This window comes from Acomys russatus, chromosome 29 (assembly GCF_903995435.1).
Source record: "Acomys russatus chromosome 29, mAcoRus1.1, whole genome shotgun sequence".
In the NCBI taxonomy this organism is placed as follows: Eukaryota; Metazoa; Chordata; class Mammalia; order Rodentia; family Muridae; genus Acomys; species Acomys russatus.
In genome coordinates this window covers 38,762,462-38,782,324 of record NC_067165.1, presented here as the reverse complement: position 1 = coordinate 38,782,324, position 19,863 = coordinate 38,762,462, and the positions used below count along the sequence as shown (strand labels likewise).

Here is a 19,863-nt window from a genome sequence, read left to right as displayed (position 1 = left end):
GGTAGTGCTTTTCCCTGTTATTTGTTGATTGCATTGTCACTGGGTATTCTGTTTTGTTTTTGTCTGTTTTTTGTTTTTGTTGTTTTGTTTTTAGTTTTTCAGGACAGGGTTTCACTGTGTAGCTTCAGCCGCTCTGGACTCTTTGTAGATCAGGCTGGCCTTGAACTCACAGAAATCTGCCTGTCTCTGCCTTTCTAAGTGCTGGGATTAAAGGTGTGTGCTAGCGGGCCTTTTTTTTTTTTTAAGTACAGCTTTGCACATCTTCTGTTTTAAATCCCAGCCCTTGAGTTCATGTGTGGGGGACTCATGATGCCTGTTGCATCCATGGGAGGCAGAGAGAGCTCTGAAGTGCAAGCATGAGCATGTGTGTCCCAGCAGCCCTGGGCATCTTTCAGTCTCCAGCTCTTTCTGGTAATGAGTGGCATCACCCCACCCCCTCCCCGGAGGGCTCAGGAGGAAAGGCTTATTTTTGTTCCATCTACCTTGAGAACTGGAGTTAAGAGCTGGGTGTCTGGCCATTACTACTTTCCCAACTGGTATGTTTCAGCTATTTGAGTCTTGTGAGATTTTTTCTTTCTTTTCTTTTTTTTTTTTTTTTTTGTTTTTTTTTGTTTTTTTTTTTTTTCGAGACAGGGTTTCTCTGTGTAGCCTTGGCCATCCTGGACTCACTTTGTAGACCAGGCTGGCCTCGAACTCACAGCGATCCGCCTGCCTCTGCCTCCCGAGTGCTGGGATTAAAGGCGTGCGCCACCACGCCCAGCCTTCTTTTCTTTTCTTTTTGGTTTTTCGAGACAGGGTTTCTCTGTGTAGACTTGACTGCCCTGGACTCACTTTGTGCACCAGGCTGGCCTTGAACGAGATTTTTCTTATTCCTAGGCTAAGGCCTGTTATAACTTATGCTTGTAGTCCCAATATTTAGGAGGCTGAGGCAGGAGGATTGCTATGAGTTCCAGGTTAGTGTGGGCCACAGTGTCAGTGTCTCAAAAAACAAAAAATGAAACAACAAAAATAAACCAGAAACTGAAAACCAAATCAAAACTTAGAACTAGGAAGATGGTTTTGCTGTTACGAGCACTGGTTGCTCGTGTAGAGGCCCCATGCTCAATTCCCAGGACCCACACAGCATCTGAAAACCACCTATCACTCCAGATCCAGGAGGTGCAGTCCCTTCTTCTGGCACTGCACACATGTGGTGTACAGACACACATGCAGGTGTAAAATAAAAAGTTATTCAGCTTGTATGTATTAGTTTGTATACGTTTGTATTTGTGTGTGTACACTTGTTTGGCAAGCTCAGACTGGAACCCTGGACCCATGTATGCTAGACGAGGTCCTCTCCTGAGCCACATACCAGCTCATTAGAGCTGGGGATTTCTTATATACATTTGGGAGCTAAAAGCCTCTCTCTAGTTAAAGGGTGGCAGTCACAGTGTCTTGCTCAGCAGGAGATACATGCTTTTTCTTTTGCCATTGGAAGCTAGAGAGTAAATGGCTGATAATGTAGATAGCCACATGGTAGCCTTGCATTTGGCTGTGCACTTACTGGCTTGTTTCTGAGTGTAGCCTCTTCTCCTTCTCAGAGAAATAAGCCATACTGTTGCAGACGTAAGTGTCCATGGCAGTCTGTCCTCCGTGCACTGCTCCCTGGATCTGTGTAAATACAAACTGATCCGAGGCTTACTAGAGAACAACCTGGGGGAGCCCATAGAAGACTTCATGCGGCCATACGACCTGCAGGACCCAAGGATTCACGTGAGTGGGGCCGGCTGTGTGCTCTTCCATAACTCGCAGTCTCAGATGATGGTCACCTATGTGGCTAGTCCTCCAAGAATGCAGGGAGCAGAAGGGGGAAGTGGGTGGGACAGCAGGGGGATTAGATTTCTTTACCTTTGAGCTCACTTTCTGGTAGACCTCGTTGCCTGAGGGTTGACTAGCCTTTTCCTTTCACAGACTGTGCTGAGTGGAGAAGTGTATACTTGCATGTGCTTCCTCATCGACATGGTGAACGTGAGTCTGGAGCTTAAGGACCCGAAAGGAAAGGAAGGCTCTGGCTCCCTAGCTAGGTAAGGCTTTGATGAACTGGCTTTAAAAATTTTATTATTTATTTATTTATTTTTCTGACACAGGGTTTCTCTGATAGTCCTGGCTGTCCTGGACTCACTTTGTAGACCTGGCTGGCCTCGAACTCACAGAGATCTGCCTGCCTCCGCCTCCCAAGTGCTGAGATTACAGGCATATGCCACCACACCCGGCAGTTTTGATTAACTTTTGTGATTTTACTGTTAGTAAGAACCATGTGAGAATGAGCCCATTTCACATTAGCAGAGCGCAGAGGGTGCAAGGGTGGTTTGTGGCTGATGAAGCATCTAAGTGCTGTGTGAATGTAATATGTATGTGTGTGAGCATGTTTGTATGTGCATGCAGGGGTGTGTGTGTGTTGCTGATGATCAGGCACCACAGAACCCTACCTCTGGCCCCAGAGAGTTGTATTAAAAATTTTAATTTGGTTGTCCTATCAGCCATGTCAGGTTAGCTTATGCTTTTTTCATGGCCAGCCCCAAATACTGGAGACTTAAAGCTCTGAAGGTATAGTTTCCCTCTAGCTAGGATGCTGTGGGCGATGGGCTCTCTAATGACAGAAAGAACATTTGCTTTGGGTATTATTTTGGTTTTGAGGTGTAGTCTTGCTGTGTTGTCTAGGTTCACTTTCAACTCCAAGGTCCTGGCATCAGCTTCCTTGAGCATCTGGGACATTGGTGTGCCACTGTACCCCATGTACAGGGCAGATGGAAAATAAAGAGCTCTGGAATAGCCTCGGGTGGCACTTCAGTGCTCTGGTACACTTCATGGTCCCGCTAGTGGGGGTGGGGCACCTTGTCCTGTGTCTATGCAGTTCTGGGCAGAGTGCCACTGGGTCAGTGCTTTAAAATCAAGAGAATTCCAGACCGATAAAGATGTAGACAGACAGACAGACACTACGAATGAGAACTGGTTTGAAAAGTGGCAGCACTGGGCTGAATTCCCTACTTGGAAACCTCTAGAAGCAACATAGCTGCTGCTCCGTTTATGGGCATGTGCTGGCTTGGTAGTTAGCTGCTGTCACTTGTTTGTTAGGGCAGATGTGGGAATCTGGTGCGTAGGAGTCTGGAGTGGGATTTTGAAGAGCATATTGTATTTTTATCCTGAAAGCCCTCCCTTGTCCTCTAAGTGGGGCAGAGCTGAGCTCCAGTTTTCTAGATAGATCGCTGTTGTTTGTTTGTTCGTTCGTTTGTTTATTTATTTATTTATGGATTTTCGAGACAGGGTTTCTCTGTTTTAGCCCTGGCTGTCCTGAAACTCATTCTGTAGACCGCCGCCGCTACCACCACCACCACCACCACCACCACCACCACCACCACCACCTGCCTGGATGTTGATTTATTTTACTTTTTGTCTTTTTATTTTACTAGCCCAAGGTTATATGGCTGGAAAGTTTGTTCACATTTGAAAATGTGGCATTAAGGCTAGTAATGTCTGTCTCAATCACTCTGACTTCTAGCTTGTCTTTCTGCTCAAAGCCTGTATAGCCTGCTCTCTGCTCAGCTGAGGGGAGCTGTGTCGTGGGGAACCTGCACTGTGGGGGCCAGCCACTCTTTTGATGCCTGGCTGTACCTTTAGGTTGTCAATGCCAAATGATTCCGTGTGCACCATAATGGTACTGAGCAACTACTAGTCACTCTTTGCAGCTTCTCTTTTTCTGAAAAGAGAGTGGGTTTGGATGCACTTCTGTTGAGGGTCAGTTGACTTACTTCCCTTATTCAGAATAGGGTGTGTTTGGGTTGCTTCTAGTGAGCTGTAGTGGTCTCACACAGATGTGCAGGCTGGCCCTGGAGAGAGAGGCCTTAGGCAAGCTATAATTTCACAGATGAAGGTCAAAAGAGACCCGGGCTGCCCACTGGGGATTAGGATTTAACACATGGCTTTCTTAGCTGGGATGGGACATGGTGGTAAATCATTGAGGATGTGATAGACTGGGTGTATTGCTAGTTCTCATTCATTCCTGTGGGTAGGATCTCCTCTCTGCAGCTGGGAACGGGTAAAGGCACGGTACCACTGTTGCATTTTGAGTGGCCTTGCAGATGGAAAGACACTCTGATGCATTGATGACATCATTCCTGTTGCACACGTGAACTGGTTTTATATGGCAGGATTGTGTTTAACTTCTCATTTGCTTTCTTCCTTTTCAGATTTGACTTTAAGAAATGTAAGCTGCTCTATGAGAGTTTTTCCAACCAGACCAAGTCTATTAACTTGGTTTCCCACTCCATGATGGCATTTGACACGCGCTATGCTGGGCAGAAGCCCAGCCCTGGCATGACCAATGTCTTCAACTGTATCTTTCAGCCCTCCAAGAGCAGCAGTGCCACCCAGGGCTCCATCCAGATTGAGCTGCACCTCAGGTAGTGGGCTGACAGTCTGCTCTGCTTCCACTCTCTGTCCTCTTGTCCCCTGTGTACTCTTTGCCCCCAAATAGGTCTCACTGTGTAACCCAGGCGTTCCTTGAAGTCAGCATCTTCGTGCCTCCACTTTCCCAGTACTGGGATAACAGGCATGTACTCCCACACTTGGCCTCCCCAACTCTGCCTTTCTTTATGGAAATATTTCCTTTCAAGTCCATGTGGCTTTAGATAATCAGAGAAACTGTAAGGATAGGCAGTTGGATGCTCACCAGCACACACCAGCACTCAATCAGAACACACCAACACTCAACAGCACACACTAGCTCTCACCAGCATACACTAGCACTCACCAGCACTCACTCACTTACTAGTACTCACCAGCACACTAGCTCTCTCCACAACTCTTCAGTATTCATCAGCACTCACTCACCAACACACACCAACACTCACCAGTACTTACTAGCACACACCAGCACTCACTCACCAGCACATATCAGCACTCAGCATCACACACTAGCACTCACCAGCTCCACACACCAGCACTCACCAGCACTGTGCTGTGTTAATAGCTCCTGCTCCCTTGCAATATCATGAATTCACCAAAAGATGTCTCTGTTGCTCTAAAAACAGAAAAAAAAAAAAAAAAAAAAAAAAGAAAAGAAAAGAAAAGAAAAGTAGTTTGGCACTGAGCCCATCCTCAAACTCAACCTCCTTGTAAGCTTTAATTTGTAAAGTGACTTGGGGAAGGAAGAAATTATGTGAGTTTAAGGGAAAAACCCAAGCCAAAAGCCTTTTGGTCTACATGAAAGGAGAGGCGGTTTTGACCTGAACAATTATTTATTCAAGTCTCTTCGACTCTGGCTTTATGGGAGGTGGTGGGGAAGGGAGGGGAGGGGCAGGGAGGGGAGGGAGGATGGTCTAGGATCCGACAGACCTCAGCTCCAAGACTTAGTCTCCCTCTGAATGGCTATGTATCATTGGTGAGACTCTCTTTCCTCCTTTATGGAATGAACCAAAGTTCAAACAAAGCCCTCCTTTCGTGGACAGCGGTAAGAGCTGTGTCACTCTGGCGAGGTGCTTGGCACCCGAGGCCCCTGCTGTTGTTATTGCTGTCATGAGAGTCTTATGGCTGTGCTCTGCTTGTACGTGGATGGCTGGTGTTTCAGTGTACCTTTGAAGGGAGGAGATCTTGCTCTCCATCTACCTCTGGGAGGCCTAACGAAGGAGACATTTTAGCCCTTGTGTGAGCATCGGGAACCTAAGAATGGCAGTGCTAGTGGCTTCCTGCTGCTCCCTGCCTTGACCAGGCACCTGGAGAAGGTCCAGGTGAATCTTGGAAGGTTCCAGCAGTCACGAGTTAGAGCTGGGCCTCTGATATCACAGCTGAGTCCCACTAACTCTTCAGGCCTCAGGCCTCTGCACTGGCTGAGTGCAGCATGGGGTATGATGGGTGTGTTTGGCAGCCCCTTTGAAGAGTTCCTCAGAACCTAGTCTTCCTGTATTTGGCCCTCCTGCAGAAGGGGGCCTTGGTATTAGCTTTATTGTGACTGATCTTGACTTCCTAGGTAGTCAGCTCTTTGACCCTCCCCACCATAGCTCTAGTATACAGGAGGCCTGAAGCTTTATTCTGCTTATATAGTAAAGGCATATAATTTCATGGAGCCAAACAATTGATTCTTACCTTGGCTCTTGCTAACAGAAGTGCCCTTGTTAGCGAGAGGAGTGAACTGCTTCAGGAAGAATTGCTCTTCTGTTGGGATTTTTGCATGTCAAATATAAATCACTCCACAGTGTTTAAAGGCTGAAATGTTTTCCAGAAACAGGGCCTGACACACTGACTTTCCAGCTAGTACTGGGTCTGACAGTCTCTGCTCAAAATGGGCTGGAAAAGTTTTTACTGAAGGCAACATTTTTTGTTCATTACAAAAGGGTAGAGTGTTTCTGTGACAAATGGTGTGTGTGAGAAGGAGTTGCGCCTTGCCATGCCCTTTAACTAGAGGCACTGAGCCAGGTTTAGCCAAAATGAGACTGGAGAAACCAGCCTTAGGCACATCCCCAAGTCAGCCTTTCCCAAACAGGCCGGGGAGTCAGTAAATGTACAGCCAGAGCCAGGGTCTCTTCACAAAGTCAAGTTCAGTCCCCAGACTCCATGGCCTGTCCCCAGCCTGTCTCTAGCCTTCCTTCCTCTGCCTGCTAGTGTGGTAAGAGAGCTGGCCATTGCCTGAGGACATGTGGCTTCAGGCCAGGCCTGAGTGTCTTTCTTTGGAACATTGAAGACTATAAAACAAGTCCCTGTCCCCTGCCTTTCCCTCTGTCCCATTTCCACTCTAGGGCACTTGCTATCCACCTATGGCCAATGTCCTCTTCTCAGGCTAAAAGAGGTTAGTTGCAGCTAAGGAAGCCAGACAGCACTGGTATGTGAGCGTGGCACTTGTGGAGCAGTCCTGAGCTTCTAAAAGCCTCGTGGCTCCTAGACCTGTTGTCAGGAAAGAAGCTGGTGGCTGGAGAACACCTGCTATGTGCCTCGTGCTTTCTCCTTCAGAGCTAGTGTTTCTCATTTTATATATGAGGAAACAGGGTGGCATAGCCATGAGGAACAGCTTGAGAGTGACACGGTTTTAGTGTGGGTCTCTTGACTTCAAAGGCTCTGCTCTTCTGGCCAGACCAGCACTGCAGGCTCGCCATTCCTTGAAGGAAGTACCTGGGGCCAGAACATCTCAGAGTTTGGATTTTTCCCCCTGTTATTTTGGAGAATTTGCATAGGCGTTGCCAGTCAAATATCCAGGGGCTAAAGAGATGGCTTAGCAGTTTAGGCTGCTTTTGCAAAGGGCCCAAGTTTTATTCCTACAACCCAAATCATGATCACAACTTTTAGTGACTCCTGTCCCAAGCGGCCAAGGCCTTTTTCTGGCCTCCTTGGGTACTGTGGTACAGAGATATACATGCTCCCCCCCCGCCCAGCATCCAAAGGCTCTCAGGTCAGATTTGAGCATTTTGGGTACTTGGATTGGGGTGGTTAGCCTGTGTTTCACACTGTCTGGTGCATTGTGATATGGCTGGAAGCATCCCAGCTCTACCTACCAGGTGACAATTGTGCCCTCTCGATTAATAATAGTATAATTAGTGTTAGAGACAGTCGCAGATGTCTCTAGACACTGCCAAGTGCCTGTTGTGGGACCTGGTTATTTGAGGGCACTGCTATCTTGCCTTCTTAAATAGAGTTCTCCTTGTTTTGTTTTTTAATGAGGGGCTGGAGAGATTAAGATCACTTATTGCTCTTGCAGAAGACCTGGGTTCAATTTCCCAGCACCCACATGGTGGCTTATAACTGTGTATAACTCCAGTTCCAGAGGGTCCAGTCAGATCTTCTGACTTCCATGGGCACCAGGCTTGCACATGGTGCACAGATACACATGCAGGCAAAACACTCATAAACATAATAAATTCGTTAAAACATGTGACTAATCTCCAGAGAGCCTATACTTTGTGTGCTCATAAAGCATTGCTCAGAGTGTTCCCGTGCTCAAAGCTGGCAGTTTAGGAAATGCTGGAGTGGGACATGGCATGGTGCTGTGTACTTGCAGCTTCACAGCAGCCTGAGGCAGGAGGATCGCTGGCTCCTGGCATCTGAGGCCACCTTGGATAATGTAAAATCAGAAGAACAACCTTGAGTGGCTGCTTATTGGGCCAGAGTAAGGCCTTGGCAGTGATCGAAATAATGTGTTTTTCTTTGTGATTTTCTTTCTTATAGATCTACGAAGGATTCCTCCTGTTTCACTGTCGTCCTCAACAATCTCCGTGTGTTTCTAATATTTGACTGGCTGCTGTTGGTTCATGACTTCCTGCATACTCCCAGTGATATTAAGAAACAAAGTGCCACTCCGGCCCGCCACCGCAATGCCAGCAGTGAATCTGCTGTTGTTCCCAAAACTGTTAAGAGTGGAGTAGTCACCAAGCGGTCTTCCCTTCCCGTGTCCAATGAGAGGCACCTGGAGGTCAAGGTCAATGTAACAGGTGATTGTTCAGAGTGCGCTTCACTGATTGTCAGTTTGGATGTTAGTTCAGGCCTGTCTTTAGGACAGCTTCTCTGTGATAGTACACACACACACCTTATTTTTTGATACAGAATCTCACACAAATCAAGCTGGTCACAAACACCGAGATCTACCTGCTTCTGCCTCCTGAGTGCTGGGGATTAAAGCGTCTTCATTCTTTCTTTTTTCCTTTTTTTTTTTTTTTTTTTTTTTTTTTTGAGGTGGGTCTCACTCTATCACCGGCTGGCCTAGAATTTGCCTGCGAAGCTCTGAGATTGTTGGTGCAAACCACTGGACCTAGCATTATACTTTTTAATTAATTAATTCATTCATTCATTTATTTTGATGGAAACCCAGTGAGTAGGAAGCTGTCAGCACTTCCTAACAGCGGCAGTTGGACAGCAATGTGGGCAGCATGAACAGCTGTGCCAACCTGTTGTGATAGCTGTGCTGCCTGACTGACCCATCTGACTCTTCTTCTGTGGATTCTCAGTCCTTTGGAGAAGGGGTGCTTTTTTTCTTTTAATATTTATTTATTCATATATTTTATATATATGAATGCTCTATCTTCGCTCATATATGAAAAAGGAACTAGATCTCATTACAGATGGTTCTAAACCACCATGTGGTTGCTGGGAATTGAACTCAGGACCCCTGGAAGAGCAGGTAGCGCTCTTAACCACTGAGCCACCTCTCCAGCCTACAATGCACTTTTTAACCCCAGGGTATCTTTTAGGCCTCCCACGTGACTGGGATGTCATTTCTCTGTTGGTCTTGAGCATGCAGGTCTAAGAGAGGAGCTACCCTGTGGCCTTTTCTGCTGGACATTGTTCTTTTAGCTCCACTGTACCTTCCAGACCCTGAGTCTGGCATGCCACTGGAGCAGGATGGTGAGAGCCGTCCTGAAGAAGGAACAGTCCCACCTGTGGTTCTCCCCTGGGGCAACTGTGTCACTTGTGTTTGGACAACTGGGTGATGGCAGCTTCCTTGCTTAACTTGACTGATGATGCTCTCCTTTGCAGGCACAGAGTTTGTGGTTGTTGAAGATGTGTCCTGCTTTGATACTAATGCCATTATCCTGAAAGGCACCACAGTGCTCACCTATAAGCCTCGCTTTGTTGATCGTCCCTTTTCAGGAAGTTTGTTTGGCATTGAGGTAAGAAGTCTGTGTTGACCACAGTACTGCATGTTGGGTTCCAGAGAGAAGCATCTGGAAAAGTATTTGCCTCCTGAATGCATGTTTTTCTAGTGCTAGGAATGGAACCGAGGCCCTTGTGAATGCTTAGGCAAACACTTTATCACTAGGCTTCATCCCTACCCTGTCCCTCTTTATGTCAAACTGTTAGGTCCAACCTCTAAAGCTTCTGAGTCAGTAGAACTTGGAAAAGACCCAAAACTGTGTCTGTGTATGTACACTCATATGTAGCTATAAAAACATACATAGTGTGTAATTTATATGTATATTCAGTTATAAAATATATAGCATGCTGTGTTTATAATTTATATATGATATATAGCATATGTAATTTATACATATATACATATATATAGAGGATTATTATATGCACAAATACGGAGTGCGTGTATATGATTTAAACAGTATACATATATATAGTATGTATGTAATGTCTATGTGTGATTTAAATATATATCATATATGTATAATTTATGTATGTGTATTTATATAGTATATGTGACATACACATGTAATATGTATATACTTTATATATATTATACCCACATAGATCATATGTATATAATTGATATGTAAATGGTTATATGGTGTGTACAATGGAGTGTGTGTGTGTGTGTGTGTGTGTGTGTGTGTGTGATACAGCTTTGGATTGAACCCAAGGCCTCGAGCATGCTGGAAAGGCACTCTGTCAGCTGAGGTAGGCTACAGTCCCTGCTCAGCTCAGTCCTTTTCTATGTTGATTGTCTCAGTTGCCTAGGCTAGCCTTGAACTTTTGATTCTTCTGCTTTAGCCTCTGGAGCAGCTGGAACTTCAAATCTATGCCATCACATCTATCATGGCCTCCCGAGCTCTCCTTAGAGAGACTTCGTTCAGTAAAGGTCCTTGTGCTTTTTCCTCCAAACTGGTAGCTTACTTACTCTCTTGTGTTTCCCCATTGTGAGGCTATGAATACCCAGGACAAGGCAAGGAGACCCTTTAGTCCCATTCCCATCAGCACCCTGATGGGCGGTCTAGTTCTGCATGTCTCCTCTCCCCCGAGTCGGGATTATGCAGTATTTCTTACCAGTGCTGAAAAACGTGCACCACGGGGCTTCCTATCACATGCTAAGTTAACATCTTATACTGTGAAGTCTCCCTCATGATCTCTCAAGGAGGATTTAGATGTAAGATCCAGTTAGGGATTGATTAGTGGATCACCAGGTGCAGTTGGATTTTGTGTAGTCTCTGAAGGGAAAAGGAAAATGAATACTTTTTCCTCCAAGGCCTCAGAAAAACTCCATGGTAGGTTTGCACAGTTGAAGCAGTGGCCCTACTTGCTTCAAATCCTCTTCCCTCTCACTGAGGACTGTCCTGTGAAGAGCCAGGGCCCTGGGGTAAGGAAGGCCTGCTTAGAAAAGGCGATGAGGGTTTTATATGGTATCCATCCCTTCAGGAATAGTTGAGCTGTAGTGCACCCTGGAGAGTCATGTGTGACCAAAAGGGTCATGCCTCTGATGTTGGTGTGATTATTATGAAGGAGGTAATTTGTACCTGGGTAGCCTTTGTCACCTGGCTATGTCATATGCAATACTAAACAGCATCCACGCTCTCTTAAGTCTGGAGATAACAGAGGAGACAAGGCAGAAGCCATCTCTATGGGATGCTCTTAACTCACAGATCTCAGCGACTGTTCCTCTCACCATGTGCGGGATGTCTGCGCAGCCTCTCGCCCCTTCTGATGGCTCTTTGCGTCCCTCCCATTACTGTTACTCATTTTCACTGTGAGCCATATGCGTTTCTCCGTGTGGATGTAGCTGGATAAAACTGGGCGGTGGCGGGGGGGGGGGGGGGGCGGTTCTTCTTTCTGACCACTTGCTTCTGTAAGGTGAAGAAAGCTCAACTTGGGACAAGGAGCTGTGTGCTCAGGTATTGGCTGATCCTGGAGTGGCAGACTGTCAGCTTTCCAGGCCATGACAAGGCCAGCTTCGAGTGGGGCATCGTGGTGGCTGATTAAGGAGCTGTTGGGCTTGGTGTAGCTGAAGCCCCCAAAGGAGAAGATGAAATTTCCCTGCTCCAGCAGCTCAGAAAAAGAAGTGACGAGATATTTGAGATGCCCATTTTTTTTTTATTGGCACAACCAGACTTCAGTTTTAGGACCTCTTTGGTAGATCAGGAGACTTGGTGATGCATAATACATCAATCTTGAATATGGTGAAGGACTTTGGGCCTCTATGGCTTCCGTAGTGCTAAGAAAAGCCCCAAGAGGATAGAGGCTGTGTGGGGGTGAGCAGCTTCAAATGAGTGCTCCCTTCTTTCCTCCATGCTCCTTTTGAACACAAAATAATTTGGTCGCAAAGGGGAGCCCCTCCTTGCTTCCTTCAGTCTTCCCTGAAGCATACTTGTTTATTTGTTAGCATTGCAGAATATTTCATGCATACAAAGCTTGAGGTCTAATGTAATGGACTCCTATGTATCTGTCCCTCAGCTTTGGCAATGAGTGCACTTTAAATTAGGAATTCTGAGAGGAGGAGAAATTACCTGTCTTACATATAATTTCTATTGCCATTTTGGTGTGTTCTTTCCTGTCCTTAAAAGAAAGTCAACATTATATTATTGCTATTATTTTGTTCATTTGAAACAGGATCCCAGTATGTAGCCTAGGCTGGCCTTCAATTTACAGTCCTCGTGACTCAGCTTTCCTAGTGTTGAGATTGTAGGCATGAGTCTCCATGCCCAGCTTTGTAATATTTTGGTGGGGCTGTATTTTTACATGGCCTGGGACATGCTCATCTTCGTACAGATTTAAGGCATGCTCCACCACTGCCTTTCAACTGTGTTTTCCCTCCTTCCCTCCTTTCCTGTTGTTTGGTGTTTCTAGATTCAGGGTCTTGTTGTGTAGCCCAGGCTGGCCTTAAACTTGTGGTCCTCCTATGTCAGTCTGTCAAGGGCAGAGGTCAGTGTGTCACTGCTTTTGCTTTTAATTCCCATCTTTAAGTGACTGCAGATGCCTCACCAGTAGATGTTCTGCAACTTCAAGTTAATTCTCTCTCTCTCTCTCTCTCTCTCTCTCTCTCATTAAAAGTTAGCGAACTTTTCTATATTTTGTATTATTTCCTTAGAGTAGGTTCTTAGAAGTGGGATTATTGAATCAAAGGGCAGGAGATCTGTAAGCCATTGTAGATGAACTGGGAACACTTTTCTGCAGGTGACCCACTGCACCAGAGTGGCAGCCGGATCTTCTTAGCTGGTTCTGGCCTGGTGACCACAGGCTGATGGCTCCTGAGACAGCCCACTGGTGCTGCTCAGCGGTGAGGCTCCCAAAGCCGACTGTAATCCTCGCTGTATCACGTTCCCTTTTCAGGTGTTCTCATGCCGACTGGGGAATGAGCAGGACACAGCTCTTTCCATTGTGGATCCAGTGCAAATCCAAGTGGAGCTCGTGGGGAACTCTTCCTACCAGAGTAGCTCTGGGCTGATGGATGCTTTCAACAGTGATGACTTCCCACCCATTCTAGAGGTAATGCTGAGCAGTGTCTAAGCCCCCAGTGCGCCCTTGGTTCCCTGTGCAGACACACATTTGTAGTTACCTCAACAGATGCAAAATAAATGTGGTGTCACCTAGGATCTTGTAGTGTGGACAAGTATAATAGACCTTTTAATAGACTAGTATAATTTTGAACTTCTGTGAAAGTTGATGGAAAGCAGAAGTCAAAAAAACGTAAGAATAGTCCTTGTGGGTAGAGTGCTGCAGGATTGGGGGACCTGAGGGCGGGTAGGGTACAGGCCAGCAGAGGAAAGAGGATAGTCCAGGGCCAGAAGCTGAGCTCAGCAGAAGCAGAAGGTCTCACTGGGACCAGACAAAAGAGGATTAAAACTCTGGTGGTCTTGATATTGATTTCTTTTGAAGATTATATTTCTTTGTATTTGTGTTTGTGTGTGTGTATGTGTGTGTCTGTCTGTCTGTCTGTGTTTGTGAATGCCCACAGAGACCAGAACCACACCACCTAGTGTGGGTGCTGGGAACTGAACACAGGTACTGTGGAAGAGCAGTAAGTGCTCTGAACGGCTGAGCCATTTCTGTAAGCCAGGCGTTCTTTTATTGTTGTTGTTTGTTTGTTTTGATAAGAAGGCAATGATTAATCAGTCCATTTGGATTATGGAGACCCAAAAGAGTAAAGCCGCGTTGCTTTTCAGGTTCAGCAGTACCTCACTGGGAAAAACTGAGTGAGTGAATAAGGCTGTTTCACAAAGCTTTGCACTCTGTGCCTGCTTGTAACATCTGTGCTCCCCTCACCAGTGGAGTATATTGCTCACCTCTAACTAAGAGTGCATTTCAGAAATGATGGTCCCACATGTGGCCAACATAAGGTTATGTTTGAATAAAGAAAAGGTTTTTTATTTTTTATTAACAATAAGGTTGTTATTGTTGTTGTTGTTGTTGTTGTTGTTGTTATTATTATTATTATTATTATTATTATTATTATTATTATTATTGTCTTGTGTCACTTAGGCTGTTCTGGAACTCCTGATTCTCCTACTTCTGTCTCTGAGTACTAGCAGTATAGGGGGCAAAAAGATCCATTTTTGTTGGTGTTTTAGTTTCAGTTCTGTTGCTGTGATAAAATATCCTGATGAAAACAACTGAGGGGAGAAAAGGGTTTAGGATATGGGTTCAACATTGTAACAAGGTCTAGGCAAAACTTTAAACAGCTAGTCACATCATATCCACAGTCAAGAGCAGAGAGAAGTGAGTGCATACGTGATTGCTTTTTAGCTTGTACTCAACTTGATTTCTCTCACACACTTCTGCACCTCCTTCCTAGGGAATGGTGCCACCCACAGTAGGCTGGGTTAGTTAACTTAAGACACACCTCTGGAGGCAGGGGCAGGTGGACAAAGCAAGTCCAGGACAGGACAGCCAAGGCTACACAGAGAGACCCTGTCTCGAAAAACCAAAAAAAAAAAAAAAAAAAAAGGACGCACCTCCGCAGCCTGTCCAAAGGCCAACTCAATAGTTAGTCCCCTATTGAGACTCTCTTCCAGGTAATTATAGGCTACCCATTACAGTTGATCAGTTTATTGGGTCTATGTAAAATCGATTAACAAAATTACCAACAGATGATCCGCACCCTCAGCTATTTTCCTACCTTATGTGATATTAATTGCTCTAGTAATTATCCAAGTTTAGTGTTGTTATTTTTCCCATTCAGTTTTGTGACTCTTATCTGATGGCTGAGACATATGACCTTGTCATCATTTGCTTAATTTCAAGATCTTTGAAATCTTTTAAATGAGAAGGTTGTAGTGATATCTGGACTTCTGGGACATGGAGTAGGAATTATGTTGGAGTGAGGTGTAGGCGCAAAGCCAAGAGTAACTTTGAAACGACCGCCGCCTTTTCCATCCCATTAGATTCAGTTACACGCCCTGGATATCAGGCTCTCCTATAACGATGTTCAGCTGTTTCTTGCCATCGCGAAATCCATCCCAGCGCAAGCCAGTGCTGCAGCACCAGACACGGCAGCCATGGAGGCAGAGTCTGTCAGCAGTTGCCTCCCAGGGGCCTCTCGAATTGGAGAGGATGTCAGAGAAGGGTCAAGGCACACCTTAGATCCTGTCTTGGGTAGGTGTCTAATTGGAAACCCAATCAATCTTCTTAAAAACATTTTTTCTCCTCCTCCTCCTCCTCCTCTCTCTCTCTCTCTCTCTCTCTCACTTTTCCTCTATATCTTTGCTATGTCATAAATTATCCATGCTGTTCTCATATTTACACCAATCCTTCTGCCTCAGCCTCCTTATTGATGGAATTATCCACCATACTGGTAACACCTCCGCCCCCCCTTTACCTTTTTCAATTTTCTTATGCACAGTTGAATTGTTCATATTCTAATTGTCATAAGTATGACTGTAAATCATAAGTGTGAACCCCCCCTTTTTTTTAAATTTAAAAACAAAGACCCTACAGTGACTGCTCCAGCTTGCAGCTTGGTTTCCTCCCAGAATTCCTTGTAGAGCTGTATGGCTCATCTTCAAGTTTAGTTTAAAAAATTGAGACTTTCGGGCTGGAGAGATAGCTCCGAGGTTAAGAGCACCATCTGTTCTTAAAGGTCCCGAGTTCAATTCCCAGCAACCACATGGTGGCTCACAACCACCTGTAATGAGATCTGGTGCCTTCTTGTGGTGGGCAGGCACATGTGTGGGCAGAGTACTGTATAAATAATAAATACATCTTTAAAAAAAAATCGAGACTTTCCTCTGAAAATGTGGAAGTAGTACTGCTCACACTAAGTGCCAGTTTTCCACTTCTAAAGACACACGTAAGGGAGTGACGAGAAAGCCCGGACACGCGGGATAGAGGTTTACACTAGGAGGTCAGTGTGAGGTGGTGTTACTCACCCTTTCGTCAGACTATGGAGTAATGCGTATGAACTTGCCTCCTAGAGCTACAGCTGGCGAGACTGCAGGAGCTGGGCTTCAGCATGGACGACTGTCGCAAGGCTCTTCTGGTGTGCCAAGGTAATTTGAATGTGGTTTCCGTTATCTGCTGTTTGTCTTGACACATACTTCCTTCTCATTTCCGCCTCAGTTCCATCAGAGGAAGAGGGAGAGAGAGGAAGAGGGAGAATATGAATATTCAAGGATTCCTATGTATCCTGGTGCCGAGGGTGGGGGTAGATCGGGGGGGGGGGGGGCGGCTGTGCATCATTCTGGTTTGGCCATAGTTGTGATTTGACACGAAGAGTTTCCTCTGATCAGGAGGTTGGCTCTGGAGCTGGCTTCTGTGGGCCAGATTCTTCCTCTGCCCCACATCAGCTGCTCTTAAAGGACCCTGGGCAAGTCACGGAGCCTCTTAGCGCTAGCTCTTCCTTCCCTGTGAAGCTCTGGAAGGCGGCCCTGGCTGTGGGCAAGAGCCTGGGCCCTTTGAAGTAGCTGCTGGTTGTGGTTACTGGTGGTGGAGGTGATGGCAGTGGCGATGGTAGTCATGACCACGATCATGTGCTGGGCTCTTAGAACTCTCTCTCTGTTTTTTAAGCAAGCCAACAAAGAAACAAATCTGGTCTTCTATGCAAATACACACCTATTACATTTATTTATTTGTGTGCATGTATGTTTGTGGTACACACGTGACACTGTGTGCGGAAGTCAGAGGACAACTTGGAGTTAGTTGTCTCCTTCCACGATGTGGGCCCTGGGGATTGAGCTCAAGTTGTCACACTTAGCAGCAAGTGCCTTTACCTGCTGAGCCATCTGCCTAGGCTCATCTTTGTTTTATTTAGTGTTAGAGCTTCGTGTAGTCCTGGCCAGCCTTGAACCTGTCATATGGCCTAGGGTGTTCTTGAACTCCTGATTCGCCCATCTCTACCTCCCCAGCACTAGGTGTGAGCCACTTTGCCTGGCTGTCTGTATGCCATGCTGGAGCAGGAACCCAGTAGGCAGCACTGTGAGCTCTGACCCTGTCCCCAGCCTGGCTCTGCGTTTTTTGCAGAGTCTCCTTGCTCTTGGAAATAGCCATTACTGTCTGTTCTTCAGATGAGGAACTGGCTTAGGCAGTTCCTAAGTAAGCTTGCCTGAGTTTATCCATTGTGTTGGCCTAATGTGCACCAAAGAGAGGTCTGTCTGTCTGCCCTTTCTACGATGGCACACTACACATTCTGTCCTTCCACCATGGCGCACCACACTTGACCCTTGTTATTCTTAAGAAAAAGCAATATAGTTGAAGTTGTTTTTCCTTCTAGCCTTTTACACTTGTGTGCATTCTCTACTTTTCTAGGTGCTATATGTGCATAGTGTGTGGGCACATGCAGACACACACAAGTACACACACACACACACACACACACACACACACACACACACACACACACACACACACACAGAGTTTGTTTTTTCTTTCTGAAGTGCTAGAGATTAAACCCCTGGTCTGAAAAAATTAAATTGGAAGTCCTACAGATAATTTATGAATTTTAAGTCTCATATCATCCTGAGTAGTCTGGTGAACTGGCTGTCTGTCCTGCCTGGGCCGTGAGTCATCCTTTGGCTGACTGTCTCCGTATGTATGTGCTAATTTCTCAGTAGTTACACCTGCCTCCATGCAGCAGAGCTTGTGTTTGTGTAAGCCTTTTATAACTTAACAAAGGCCCCAAAGCGGAGAATAGTGCCCTGGGATTCAGAGATGCCCAAGAGAAGCTGCAGAGTGCTTCCTTTAAGGGCTAGTGAAAGTTTTTAGCAAGGAAAGAAGTAGCCAGGCAATCCCTATCTGAGGCTGCTGAGCTCCATAGTCAGAACAAACCTTCTACCTGTAGGTTTGAAGGAGAAGTGATGCTAGTTTTGCCCAGAGCTTTAGCCACAGTAAGTACAGAAAGGTGCTGAGGTACAGGCACTGGGAGTCTCATGCATAAGTGGGTGGGGACTGTGATAGTGCAAATACGCTTTGTGATTTTGTGTATCTTACGCAATCTAGGATCCACAAATGGGAGAAATCATATGACACTTGCCTTTCTGGGCCTCAGTAATTTCACTTCATATAATGGTCTGCAGTTGTGTTCACTTTCCCCTCAAACTACACCACTCTTCTCTGTGCCTGAATTAGTGCACTGTGCACGTGAACCCCATATTCTGTTGCCACTCACACTGGACACCTAGGCTGACTCGGTACATTGGCTCTCTAATAAACAAGGATATGCGCCTATCTGTGGTGTCGTCACAGCTCTTTGCTCTTTTCTAGAATGCTATGCTCAGGCCACACGGGCCAATTTTGTATAGAGATGCTCATTACATGACCTAAAGCACCTTTACTCCTGAAAACAGTGAAGCTTTTGATTTAACTTTATACCTCATAATATCTAATGTTAAATTATTATTTTTATTCTCCCTTTAGCCATTCAAACATATTTTCTTCCATGTTCTAAGAACCTTTTAGATTTTCTTGTTATTGAACTAAAGCCACTTAGTCCTATTACTCAAAAATATGAAAATAACAGCTACGTGGAGCCAGGATCAGGACCAGGCTCTGCTCTGAGCACTTACTTCCTCTAATGCTGCAGAGCACAGAGAGTCAACAGCTTGTCCAGTACTCATAGCTGGGGAGTGAAGAGCCACTCTAGAGCCACTCACCTTGCTCAGAGCCTCAAGCAGGCAAATTGCCTCACATTCTGAGTTCTGGGTGTAGGGTGACATTGCCTTCCCCAACTCCCTCCCTTCTCCTGTTCCTCCAGTATCTCATCTCTGCCCTTTCATTCTTTTTTTTCTTTTTTTTGGGAGGAAGAGGGTGTTAGCATTCTGGTTGTTATTCAGGCAGGTGGTATCAACAGTTCTCTCTCTCTCTCTCTCTCTCTCTCTCTCTCTCTCTCTCTCTCTCACACACACACACACACACACACACACACACGTCTTTGCATTCATGAGCATGCATACGTCTCATTTTGTTCTCTGCTCTCAGGGAGTTTGTGATTGAGAAAACAAACTATGCACAGAGTTAGGCACTTGAGGACACTTAACATCCGTATATGCAGAACTAGAGTAGAGATGAAACTTGCATACCAAGTAGCCTTGAGACTCTGGGCACCTCTACTCCTGCCCCCACCTTTGTCCCCTAGTGATCTGTTCACAGATGGCACAGGAGGGGCTCTTGGGAGTCAGAGCAGGAAAGGTGTTATTAACTTGAGTAGAAGGTGTGCAACAACCAGGAGCTAACTCTGTGTGCTTGAGAGCAGAATTCCTATTATACGTGCCCCCCACCACTACCACCTTACCTCAGCATAAGGGTCCTTCTGCACTGCAGCCCTCTTGGGCTGCTCACAGATCCCTATGAAGCTTAGGGAACTGCTCACCTTCTGATTTTCTTGAAGGCCAGCTGAAGAAGGCAGCAAGTTGGCTGTTTAAGAATGCGGAGCCCCTGAAGTCCTTGTCCCTGGCCTCCAGCAGCAGAGACAACCCAGGGGCCATCCCGGCTCCACACATCTCTGGAGTGGAGGTCAAGGCTGAGAGCGTGTGCATCTGCTTCATCGATGACTGCATGGACTGTGATGTGCCCCTGGCGGAGCTTACCTTCTCCCGTGAGTGTGCCTGGCTTGTGAGCTCGTCCAGCAGCCCAGTGCTGGTCAGTTTGTAGGGCCTGCCTCTGACGTTTTCCATGCATTCTTGTTACCCTCTACTTCATGGTGTAGGTAAAACTTAGTAGCTTAACATGGTTTTCAGGGTTTTTGTTTTCTGAGAC

General features: G+C 46.0%; 1 protein-coding gene across 1 annotated transcript in view; it reads left to right on the top strand.

Moving 5' to 3' along the window:
• Vps13d (vacuolar protein sorting 13 homolog D) overlaps positions 1-19,863 on the top strand; it is a 227,894-nt gene that overhangs the window by 67,647 nt on the left and 140,384 nt on the right. Inside the window, 9 exon segments of the mRNA XM_051171302.1 lie at positions 1,581-1,752; positions 1,951-2,063; positions 4,227-4,439; positions 8,191-8,453; positions 9,496-9,629; positions 13,009-13,164; positions 15,060-15,270; positions 16,089-16,163; positions 19,496-19,702. Coding sequence (XP_051027259.1) covers positions 1,581-1,752; positions 1,951-2,063; positions 4,227-4,439; positions 8,191-8,453; positions 9,496-9,629; positions 13,009-13,164; positions 15,060-15,270; positions 16,089-16,163; positions 19,496-19,702 — 1,544 coding nt within the window.